Raw genomic sequence first — 12,887 nt, forward strand, 5'->3', positions numbered from 1 at the left:
AAGTGGTAGAGCGCTAGCCTTGAGCTGAAGAGCTGAGGGACAGCGCCCAGGCCCAGAGTTCAGGCCCCACGACTGGACCCAAAAAAGAAAAAAAAAAAAGCTGTGGAGGATTAAATGTCCTTAGAGTAATTCAGTACTACCATAGTTCGTTCTATGTGGAAAGTCCCTGAGACCCATAGAGGGAAAGGACCAATTCAGAACTTTGCTTTGTTGATGGAGGCCCAGAGTTGTGTAATGGTACTGACACATTTCTTCAACATGCTGCCAGTGGAATTGAGTCTAGGTAGGGGAATACCACTGTGAACACGGGACCATTCATTCTTCCACTTGGCTCTTTTTTTTTTTCTGAGATTGTTCTATTTTTTCTTTGGTGAAGATCGGTTACTGGTAAACTCTTGTGGTCTGTTTTTCCCTCCTTTTAAACAGCAAATGTCTTTATTTTGTCTTTGTGAAAGACAGTTTCAAGTACATGACTTCCATTATTTTGAGACTTCAGCTGTTTCTTCTCAGAAATCAGCTATATGTCTAATGGATATTTTTTGTATGTAATCTGCTTTTGTTATACTTTATTAACTGTTTTAAGATGGTTTCTTTATCCTTCATAGTCTGGTTTGACTACTATGTACTGCACCTAAGAGTGGACTTATGATTTCCCTTCCTTCTTTTCTCTCTCCCTCCTTCCCTCTCTCCCTCCCTTCCTACCTTCCTTCCTTCCTTCCTTGCTTTTTCCTTCTTTCCTTCCTTGCTTCCTGTTTGTCCTCTGTTTCTTTTCCATTCCTACTTTCCTCAGGACTCAGTGTGATTCTTGTATTTGAAGGTGTTATTTGGCAATTCTGGAAAATGACCCTAAGTTTTCTATTTAGATAGTGCTTTTGTTCTATTTGCTCTGTTATCTTCTTCTAATCAGACACTCTATTCTCTGAGTCTCTTATTCTCAATTTATTGCTTATTTCAAACCCTCCTTGGAAGTTTCTCAGCATATCCATTTCCTAGGGAAAATGATGTATGACAAGTGATGTATGACAAGTACACAAACTTGTCTTAAACAATACAAATGGATTTTCTTACAGTTGTAGAGCTGGATGTTCATATCTATGTGTTAGTGGGTTCCATGTGTCCTCTGGGGTCACTAAGGAAGGACCTCTTCAGGCCTTTCTCCTAACTTCTAGAATTTCCTTGTTTTATGCCAGCATAACTATAATTGTCACATGATAGTCACCCTGTCTGCATGCTTATCTCCAAATTTGTTTATATATAAATAAGTATACCAGTTATGTATTCCCTAGTAAGGTTAAGGATTCACTCTAATGTGGTATGACCTTATTTTAACTACATCTGACATGATTCTATTTCCACTTAGTATTGGGAACTTTATTGTTTGTTTGTTTTGTGTCAGTTATGGGGCTTGAACTCAAGGCCTGGGTGCTGTCACTGAGCTTTTTTGCTTAAGGCTAGAGCTTTGCCACTTTGAACACATAGTGCCACTTCAGGTTTTCTAATGGACATGAGTCTCATGGACTTTCCTGCCCATCTGGTTTTGAACTGTGAGCCTCAGATCTCAATTTCCTGAGTAGCTAGGATTACAGATGTGAGCCACTGGTGCCTGGCTTGGTTTTGGGAATTTTAACACATGTCTCCGAGGGATGCTACTCCATTGTCATGCTTCATTCTACCACTTACATATGTAAATCCTGGGAAAGTTTCTTAGCATCTCTGCATCTCAGTTTCCTCATTCATAAGTGGGGACAATAATAGCACCTAACTCAAAAAGTTGAACAAGTATTAATTACATAGTGCATAAATCACTTCAAACAGGGCTTGGTACCTTGCCTGTGCTCTGTCGTGTGCTACTGTTATTGTAATAATCAACTTTTAAAGAGACATGTTTACTGTTTACCAAGAGTCTACTAAAGGGGTGACTTTGATCAAGAAGTACTTAACACTTAGATGGACACAATAAATTATAATCTACTTGTTCAATCCTTTGAAGTTCAGAAAAAAAACAAGACTCAATCTTTTTTTTCCTTCCCTTTTTTTGTCTTAAATTATTTGGATTTAGGTAAAGAATAAGGTCAACAGCCAGGTGCCAGAGGCTCATGCCTGTAATCCTAGCTATCAGAAGGCTGAGATCTGAGGATCATGGTTCAAAAGCCAACCTGGGGAGGAAAGTCCATGAGACTCTTATCTCCAAAAAAACCAGAAGTGGTGCTGTGGCTCAAGTGGTAGAGTGCTAGCCTTGAGCTGAAGAATTGAGGGACAGCACCCAGGCCCAGAGTTCAAGCCCCATGACTGACAAAAAAAGAATAAAGTCAACTTCAAAAGTTTCAGTAAGCTGGGTGCTGGTGGCTAATGCCTGTAATACTAGCAATTCAAGCAGCTGAGATCTGAGGATTACAGTTTGAAGCCAGCTTAGGCAGGAAAGTCTGTGAGACGCTTATCTCCAATTAACTACTCAGGAAGAGCTGGAAGTGGTGCTGTAGCTCAAGTGGTAGAGCGCTAGTCTCAAGCACAAAAAAGTCTCAGGGACAGTGCTCAGGCTTTAAGTTCTAGGCCCCCCTCCCCCCAAAAAAAGTTTCAGTGAATAAGTCATTTCTTTATTTATTTTTGACTTATAAGTCTTCAAAATTTATAAATAGTACCAAACTAGGCCTCACTCAGGTGGCCAAAAGCTGAGGATTGTAACTGGAAGCAAAAGAGGCAGGAAAGTCTTTTATTTCCAGTTACCCAACAAAAATCTAGAAGTGGAGCTGTTGCACAAGTGGTAGTACATCAATTTTGAATGATAAAGCTAAGGGACAGAGCATAGGCCCTGAGTGCAAGCCTCAGTACTGGCACAAGAAAACAACAACAACAACAACAACAAGCCAAACAAACAGAAATAAATGAAAACAACAGGGTCTGGGAAGGTGGCTCAGTGGTAGAGCGCTTGCCTTGCATGCATGAGGCCCTGGGTTCAATTCCTCAGCACCATATAAGCAGAAAAAGCTGGAAGTGGCACTGTGGCTCAAGTGGTAGAGCGCTAGCCTTGAGCTGAAGAGCTGAGGGACAGTGCCCAGGCCCACAGTTCAGGCCCCACGTCCAGATAAAACAAAAAGAAATAAATGAAAACAACAACAATTTTTTAAAAAGCTAGGGTTCAAACCCAACAACGGTATCACTAATATTCAGGTGAGTTGTTATTTAACAATTTTAACCAGCCAAGCTCACGCCTGTAATCCTAGCTACTCAGGAGGCTGAGATCTGAGAATAGCAGTTCAAAGCCAGCCCTGGTAAGGAAACTCTGTGAGACTCTTATCTCCAATTAACCACCAGAAAACCAGAAGTAGTGCTGTGACTCAAGTGGTAGAGTGCTAGCCTTGAGCTGAAGAGCTGAGGGACAGCGCCCAGAGTTCATGACTCATGAACCGACCAAGACAAAAAAACTTAACCTAGAATGATGGCAAAGCAGACAGGCACTTGTCTCTGGAGAGTGAGATGTTCAACGACCTTTCTGTCAAGGATGTAGCCACTGCTGAGTATATCTGAGTGGCTTTTGGTCACTCCCTTTGTGTGTAACTTTTGTCTACTGCTGCCTACCTCAGGCTGCCTATCTCTACACTTATGTGAAAGGTGACAAACATAGCTGAACTCGCTTCATTCACATATTTTTCTGACTTTTTTCTTATCTTACAGGTGATGTTCAAAATGTTTCCCACATTGAAGGCAAGTAGCTCATGCTAACTACCCAAGAGTCTGAGATCTAGGATCATGGTTCAAAGCCAGCCTGGATTAAATAAAACCATGAAATTTCATCTCCAAAATAACCAACCAAATGCAGGGGTAGAGGCATGTCTCTATCAGTAAAGCATCAGATGAGCAAGCAAACTTTGTGAGCACAAAGTCTTTGTGTTCAAACTCTGGTACTGGCAGATTGAAAGCTGAAATCGTGTACGACCCAAAACACGCAGCAGCGTGGCTGACAGAACAGGGTCTTCAAGGCATGATCACTATCATTTATTAATAATACAGATGAAAAGAGTTTGTATTCGGACCTTTTTGTTTTTAAAGCATTTTTCAGAACTTCCTGTGTGGTTACTTAGCTGTAGGAAAGCTTAGCCCATTTTCCACTGGTGATGTAAATGTTTACAATACCTGCCCAGAGTTTCTTCCTGATGAAGATAATGAACCCAAAAAGCATTTCTCTGTTTGCCTTTCTTCTTCACATTCAGATAGTCACCCAAATACACAGCAGTTTCTTGGGCTGTCCACAATTCAGACTTTTTCGAATATTTTAATAAAAGAGCATCTGGAAATAAAAAAAACAAGGTGATTTTTTTAGAAAGATGTCAGATTATGAATAATACTCATAAATTTCTTATGATCTGGGAACCTCGCATTGTTCTGTCAGATCAGAGGGAAACAAATAATTTACCTAATAGACCACTGACAACATCAGAGATCCTAAGTTACATAGTGAAGCATCTCCCTATAGCTGCTGTACAAAGATGTGAATTCAATTGAAAAAGAAAAAGAGGAGCTAGGAAGGAGTGTCTCCATGCTAACGGAAAGAAGAAGATCATTAAGCAGAAGAACATCTTTTCTAGGGGAAGACCTACATGAACTTTTTTTGGGGGGGGTTATACTTCATTATTATTATAAAGGTTTACAGTTACATAAGTCAGGTAATATACCAACAGGAACATTAATAAAGGGATGTAATTTGGTGTCCAAGTTAAAATTCAGTGAACAAAGACCTCTGGTGTCTGGATTGTGATAGTGAAGGGAAGAATGGGAGACTCAGGAGACAAAATACTTAAAAGACACCCGCAAGTGTGAGAAGGGAATGGTTGAGTTGGGGAGACAGTGAACAGGATTGAGTGATCAGAAGAAGCTGAGATGGAAATGGAAGGTGAACCGCTTGTCCCCTCCACACTCAGGGAGGGTGGCAAATACAGAGAAAAGACAAGAAAGAGTTCTTTTTTCCACTTGTTCTATTCCCATAACTTCTGGAATTGGTTCCCTCTACTGCGCTTCTCATCCATACATTGACAAACACTAACAGTAAATATCAATAGAGCAATTACCCAACTATAAGAAATATGATTTTGAAATTGTAGGGGAATGCTACTACTAGGGAATATTAGTTTTCATTGTGGTAACCTGATCTTGTGTTTTGATCTGAGTTCAAGGCCATGAGTAAATCACTGGAGTACTTTGAAGCAGAAATTTTCAACATTGGATCAGCAAGGATGAGCTCCTAAAATAACTGATGTTGGCATCACTGACCCAGGTCTATTGGATGTGTTCTCTGGGATGAAAGATCTCCAAGGAATTCTCACTTGGTGCCAAAAGTAAGAATTAATACTTAGAGCTGGGAGGTGGTGGCTCACACCTGTAATCCTAGCTACCCAGGAGCTGAGACCTAAGGATTGAGATTTGAAGCCAACCCAGTCAGGAAAATCCATGAGACTCTTATCTCCAATTAACCAGCAAAAATCTAGAGTGAAACTGGATTCAAGTGGTAGAGCACCAGCCTTGAGCAGAAAATCTCCGGGATAGCACCCAGGCCCTGAGTTCCAGCCCCAGTACCAGCACACACACACACACACACACACACACACACACAGAATTACTATTTAGTATCCATTGCTTAGTAATCCATGTAGTTAATTTTTTCTGAGACACACTTTTGAACAATTTTCTCTTTTGAATAATTCTGTTACATATGATTCTCTGGGCTTAAAAGAATAACTTGTCTTTCTCCAGCTTCTTCACCACTGAGCTACTGGCTTCAGCCTCCTGATTTTGGTAGAAGTCACAACTGATTGCAACTATAAGAATGCTGTGGTCAGAACATTTGGGTCTTCTCAAAATTTACATGTTGAAATCCTAACCTAAAAGGTAATGATGTTGGGAGGGAGGGCTCTCTGGGAGAGACAAATGCATCATGAGGAAGTCCCCAGCCCCTCCTACCTTGGGAAGATACACAGAAAAGTCTCTATCTATGCACCAGAAGTGGACCCTCACCAGACACTCAAACTTTCTGTCTCTTAGCATTAGACTTCCTAGCATTCTTAGAATTTGTGAGAAACAAATTCCACACATTTATAATCCACCCCATTAATGATATTTTGCTATAGCATGCCAAACAAACTAAGGCAAGTTGTAGCCTGATAGATTCATGGGTTGGCAAGAAATTGCTTCGGGTGGACAAGTATGGAAATCTCTGCCACAGGATGCTATCCTCCTAGAATGAGGGCTGGGGGGGGGGGAAGGGAGGGTGCAAAACAAGTTGGTTAGTTTTGTTCAAATCCTCTGAGATTCCCAGCTCCCTTTCTGTCTAATGTGACCGTATAGAAAACTTCCAATATCTTATGGTGGCCTGAGCCAATCTTTATTCTTGGCAATCATTAGGATCCTTTACACAAAAAGTGGAGGGGGCAGGTAACTACACTTTTCACTATGTGCTCACAGACAATAGTGTTACTTTCATGAGCTTTAAGTGAGCTACACAAGCTCTTCAGAAGCCCCCAAACATAGATGCTCCATGAAGCCGTGCCACCCAAAAACATGGTACGTACTGTGTGCCCGCTGGAGTTGGCAGGGCTTAAAAACTCCTGTATTCTCCAGTCTCTGCAGTAGCCAATCCCATCTCACTCCTGCCAGCAGTTTTTCAAAGTCATCAGATTGCAGGGTTCGAGCCTCCAGGGTCTCTTCCTTGGTGATTCCTGGCACTGAAACAGAAGAACTTCTACTGGACTTTAGAAAGGACCATGAGTTGTCCCCTTCTGAAGAACCACTGGAAAACGCAGGTGATTTCAGCCACCAGAAAGGGGCTGAGCTGGAGTTCTGGCTGCAGTTGAGTGGGATTACAGCTTCTTTCCCTTCCTCCGTGGTGGTGCAGTCCTCACTGATGCCCGGGAAGGAAGCGTTCCCACTTAGACAGGATTTGAAGGTGTCAGGTCTTGGAGCAGAGAATTGCCTCACCATGAATGGTCTACAAAGTCCATGTTCACCAATGGAGCAGACACCTGTGCTGGCAAGCAACTGACCCTCCTCATCCTCTGTTGTGGCATCAGGGTCAATTTTCTGATCTTCAACTGAGCCACCATTCTTTCCTGAGTCAAGATTCTGAGCAGGCCAATGAGGACTGAAGGAGTTAGACACCAACCTGCATTGGTTGCCCTGAGCACTGCCCATGACTGCTTGGAAGCCTAAGGACCCATCTTCTGTATGTTCAGCAGTTTCTCCTTCCGGGTCAACCCAGGATGGATTCTCTGTAAATAGAGAGTCTTTGAATCTTGCAGTGAGTTCTTTTCCCTTCTCTTCCCTGTGCCAGTTTCTGAAGTCACCAATTGGCTTTGGAAAAACATCAATTTTTTCAAAAGCTTCTTCTTCTTGGATAGATGGGTATCTAGTCAGGTACTTGCACCTGCCATTACCAAGTGAAAGGCAAGAAACGGAAGTGCTGGAAGGTCTGCAGTGAGCTGAAGAACTTCCAGGTCCTTCAGGTCTGACTTCCGGGATACTGTTTTGTCCTCCTTCTAATAATCCTGGGCTAGAGGCCAGACAAGTGTTTGTGGTGTTGCAAGTGTTTGTTGGTGTTGTCAGGGGCATCGGTGTGTGTAGCTGACTCTGAGAAGCCTCTAAATGGTCAACTTTGGTTCCCTGGAGAGAGAGACCAGGAGATGGTGGAGACAATAAGTGCATAGGTCTTCTGTCCTTGTCATCCTGCAGCTCCTCAGACAACGCAGTCGAACACTGAGTATCAACAAGATGGTCTTCTTTGCTGCACTCTTGTCTCACGGACTTTTCTTCCACATGGTAATTTACTTCCTCCCAGCTCGTAGAAGAACTAAGCCCGGAGAACTTGCTCCAAGAACTGGAGCTCTGGCTGTCACTCTGGGACTTGTTCAAAACATCTCTCCTCCCATTGCTCTGGTCAGGCGGCTCAGTCTCAGTCTCCATCCCTTGATCCAGGGAGACTCGGAATGCATCAGAATGGGTCCAGTTTCTCCTTTCTGCCCTTCTGAGCCTCTCCCGACCTTCCTCAGCCATTATGGAGGAGTTCATTCCCCTGCTTTCTTGAGTGCATGGATTGTCTTGTGTCATACTCATCGTATCCATGGATTTTGTTTCTGTTTTTAGAGCAGTGACACAGACTCCCGTTTTTGTGTCTTTCTGTTGGTCTTTCTTGCTTCCACAGCTGCTTTCAAAAACCTCACACACTGAAGTATGGTGCTGTGAATAGGCCTCAAGGATTTTTTGGAAATCCACTTGCCCACGCAAGATCGGTTTATTCAATCTACTCTTGAAACTCTCTGGAACGTAAGATCTGTCATCTAAATTTGAGAAACTTTGGACATGGAAAAGATCCTTCACCTGGCTGATAGCAGTCATGATTTCCCGAGAGAGGGCTTCTCTGTCCTGACTTCTGAAGGAAGTGCCAAAGAAATACAGCTTCCCCATGGCTGTGAGGCAGAGTTCATTCGCTGCACACACGGCCACTGTCTCTCCGTGCAGTCTTCGGTGCACTATGGTGAGACCCAAGGCGGCTTTGATGAAGCTGTGAAGCTCTTGTTTGCCAGTCACTGGCTCACCATGTTTCTTGCTCAGGAGGCCAATCTCAAAGGCCTCTTGGGCTGCACACAGATACGCATTTTTCATGCCTGCAGGGCAGTCATGAGAACTAGCGAATGACAACAAGCATGTGCCACGGATGTTCTAAGGAAAATACCAAATGCAAAATGAGATGTTGAATGGGAAACTGGAAGTGAACCAGGACAAACTCTCCATTGCTAGAGGCCAATCCTTAGAAATATTTTAGGAAATGAAACAGCCCACAAATAGTCTAAGGAAGATGAGCAAACATTGAGACCTGTTGAAGAATAGAAAGAATGGCCTGGAATGTAAGTACTTAGTTAATACGAATGGGTAAGAAATTAGCTTTAGCTACCATCTAGCTGTAACCCTTATGATGTGTGTGTGTGTGTGTGTGTGTGTGTGTGCATATTTTTGATCCTAGGTTGGTTGACTCTGTAGACATAGAACCTCTGGATGTGGAAGGCTAATGGTATTTCAAAATACAAGAATTCTCAGTGCACCAGTCTCAGAGATTTGCTGTTAATAGATCTAGGGTAGAGTCTAGGAATGCGTATTTTGAAAAGGCTCTTTGGGCTATTCTCTGTGTTGCCAGGCTTGAGAACCATTGTTCTAGAACAAGCAACATTATACACTTGGGCTGAATTAGCTACCAAAAAGACATGGCCATTCTGACTGTCTGCTCTTTTCTCCAGGTTGAGTCTTAGCACAATCGTCAACCATGAGGCCCAAATCTCCTTTAGGGTGACACCTTTCCCTCCCCCTGGCTGCCTGCTAGAGTCCCCAGGGGCTGGGGTCCCAGGAGAGCCGCAGTCTATTTACCACAGCTGTGAGCACAAACAGGGGTGTGTAGGCGCTGAAGGCAGCCGCTAGCTTGCAGGCTTCTGCAGCCGACAGCAATTGGTGATCAAACTCCTTGAGCAAGCCCTGCGAGACACAGAAGAAAGGAATCAGCGATTACTACTTATCAATGAACAACATCGTGTGATGAAATGTCTTTGTTTACTTCTCAAGATTCTGAAGGATTCCTTACTCCTCACTGGAAACCTGTCAGAAAACACTAAGCAAGACTAAGTGGGTCTTGATTAAAAACTCCAGAACACTGACTATTCTTTTTCCCAGCATCTCCCTCCCACCCCCATCCTCCATCTACATTCTAAAGAGGGCCTACTATGTGCAAAGTAAGCCAGACAGGCTGCTGGCGTCTCTGAAAAATGTGGTAGTCTTGGTTCTCATGACATTTTGCAACCCCAATCAACTATTTCAGTGTTATTCTTGAGGATTCGTTCATTTAGTCAGCATCTCCATGGGCCAGGCACTGTTGTAGACTCTGAGAGGAGATGGACAGTGAGCTTACTATGTTGACAGAGAGAGACTGTTACTCACAAAGTAAGTAAAATAGATAGTATCAAGTGGTGGTAAGTGTTCTGGGGGAAAATAAAGTGGAAAAGGGATTCAAGAGGTACTGGAAGTTTGTGACTGATTAATTAATATTAATGTGGTACCAGGGCTCCAGTCAGGAGCTTGCTTGGCATTCTACCATTTGAGCCCCACCTCCAGTCTAATGTGTTCTTGACTTTTCTGCCTGGGATGGCTTCAAACTGTCATCCTCCAGGTCTCAGCCTCCTGAGTAGATAGGACTCAGGTGTGAATCACTAGTGTCTAACTTAAAAATCTCTAATTCTGAACCATCATCAGTAACAAGTTCACTGAACAAAGGACATAAACTTTTTTGTTTTCATTTGAGAATAGAAATAGCAACTCCATGAGATTCATATGACTAAGAGCAAGGTGTGCTTGTTACACTAATGTGGAGTAGGTTACTATTGCCCTTTTGGGTATTTAATAAAGGGGCAGTAGATATGATATGAAAAGAATCTCAGTTTCAATGCTGCCTGGACAGAGTTCAATGTTATTGTCAATGCTCCAGGTTCTGCTTCGAGATTTTTCTCCTACTAGCTGGGAAAACTAGAGGTTTGTTAGTTTTCTAGGCCATGGATCACGTTTTTTGTAAGCTAGGAATGATATATTCTGTTCTATCTTATAAGGTATGTGTGGATAGCCACATGGTTTTTGAGCAGTAAGATAATAAATAAATACTCATAGTCATTACTATTAAGGGTAAGAATATTGGAATAAATGACTGATGCATGATTTGAATAGATGGTAAAGGGTTTCAAATTCCTCTATCATCAAGATGGCCCAAGTTTGGATGTTGAATTTTGCGATCATTTGAAAAGAAATAAATGGAACTCAAAATCACTTTGATGATATTCATTCATTCATTCATTCATTCATTCACTAGGACTTTTTCAAGTGTCCGCTGTGTGACTGATTTTCTACTAGGTGCTAGATAGGTTTAGTTACATTATTCTAGGTGAGCTTATGTGCTCCAACCCACACTCTCCTGGGAAAGTAATTGACTAACCAGCACCAAAAGTAATGTTGACAGTTGTACAAGGGAACAGTATGAATTGCTTTGTCACCATTATGAACCATATATTTGACAAACAATGATTACCAGGTTAATCCGTGGATTGTTTTTAAACCTTTCATAATCATTCTTGCTCATGGAAACAAAGATGTCTGCCAAGATACCAAGGGATGTGGAGATGCCCTGTAAGGGAAAACAAACGGATCAGACTAGAATTCAGAGTTGACTATTGCTCTTATCTATGGCCGAAAGGCAATGATTAACCTTCCACCTGAACCACTTGCCTATTACCCTATTACTGCTATGATCTGGGAAATGCCTTAGAACTGATGTCACTGGCTTATGGACCAACTGGAAACAATGATATTTCTTAGTTGGGTTTCATTAAGTCTGCACTAACTGGTCCATACTGCTAAGGATGAATAACGGGCCTAAGAAAGAGAGCTCATATTCCATTCAATCCATGTTGTAGACAGAACACTGCTGACACAGCTCTAAGAGGTGGAATAAATATCCTGCAGCTTCAGACAATGAGGAGAATATTCCCATAAAATTACAGAGAATGAAAATGCCCAGTCGGAAAGCCAAGGTTTGCTTTTTGATTTCTTAAAGATGCTACATAAACTATTAACTTAAGAAGAACAATTGTCCATATACAGCATCTTGGTCAACCCAACTTTGCTCTAGAATTAGGAGAAGGCTAAATATGTGATAAGGAAAATAGTGAATGAAGCAGAAGAGGCAAATACATGATTATAGAAACACTGGGTATATGCTGAGTGTAACTGTGAGTCAGGAAGAATGAGACAAAAGGGAGTGAATGTATTTTCCTGGTCCTATGTTCATGAAGTAAATAAAAATAGGAACATGAAGTTGATAAATGGTCAATTTAACTGTTTTATTAGGAGATAATCACCTAAGGAGAAATGTGGGAAAGTAGAAAAAAGACACACTAGACATACAACCTTTTTATCTGGCTGAGGAAGTGTCAAGTATCCTGCGATTGAGGCCCATATTAACTCTGCCGCTTCATACCACATGCCTAAAATCAATCAAACAAAACACAAAATGGGACACACAGAAAGAAGCAGCTAATATCTATAGCTTCTGTGTTAGAAAATAATCTTGCTGGTGGCTCAGATCTGTGATCCATGCCACACAATGAGGCTGTGATCTGAGGATTCAAGTTCAAAGCCAGTCCAAGGCAGATAAATTGAAGATGCTTATCTCTAATTAACTAGCGAAAATCTGGAAGTGGAGCTGTGGAGCTGTGATAGACCTCCAGTCTTGAGTGGTAATAAGTTAAAACAGAGTGCCCAGGTCCTGAGTTCAAGCCCCCAGTATCATCACACACAAGAGGGAAGAAAGAGAAAGAAAGGAAAAAATAGAAAAGAAACAGAAAAAGCTGGGCACTAGTGGCTCATGCTTGTAATCCTAGCTACTCAGGAGACTGAGATCTGAGGATCCTGGACAAAGCCAGCCTGGACAGGAAAGTCCATTAGACTCTTATCTCCAATAAATCACCAGAAAACTGGAAGTGTTGCTGTGGCTCAAATGGTAGAGCACTCACTTTGAATTCAGGGACTCACTTAAGAATTCAGGGAGAGTGCCCAGGCCCTGAATTCAAGCTCCAAGACTGACAAAAAAAAAAGGTTTATTGTATCTTGTTAAGAAAACTCAGGGCTGACCAGAGGAATTCTAGGAGGAGGACACAGAACTAGAAGGAATCAGGGAAAAACATACAACAGTGGGACCCATCAGCTGCCCTGGACATTGATCAAAATGAACTAAGCAACTCAATGGCAGCGATGGGAGGGAGGGAACAAGTGGGAAAGAGGGAACAGCTGATGCTATGCAAAACAAAAGAAATGTA

The 12,887-nt window shown here is 42.2% G+C and overlaps 1 protein-coding gene across 1 annotated transcript in view; it reads right to left on the reverse strand.

Moving 5' to 3' along the window:
* Alpk1 (alpha-kinase 1) overlaps positions 1 to 12,887 on the reverse strand; it is a 67,623-nt gene that overhangs the window by 5,126 nt on the left and 49,610 nt on the right. Inside the window, exons 6-10 of the mRNA XM_013023736.1 lie at positions 11,980 to 12,056; positions 11,102 to 11,197; positions 9,403 to 9,507; positions 6,561 to 8,703; positions 4,132 to 4,285 (exon numbers count right to left, since the gene is read on the reverse strand). Coding sequence (XP_012879190.1) covers positions 4,132 to 4,285; positions 6,561 to 8,703; positions 9,403 to 9,507; positions 11,102 to 11,197; positions 11,980 to 12,056 — 2,575 coding nt within the window. The remainder of the gene's footprint in view (positions 1 to 4,131; positions 4,286 to 6,560; positions 8,704 to 9,402; positions 9,508 to 11,101; positions 11,198 to 11,979; positions 12,057 to 12,887) is intronic.

The sequence above is a fragment of the Dipodomys ordii genome, unplaced genomic scaffold, assembly GCF_000151885.1.
Source record: "Dipodomys ordii isolate 6190 unplaced genomic scaffold, Dord_2.0 Scaffold70, whole genome shotgun sequence".
Classification (NCBI taxonomy): domain Eukaryota; kingdom Metazoa; phylum Chordata; class Mammalia; order Rodentia; family Heteromyidae; genus Dipodomys; species Dipodomys ordii.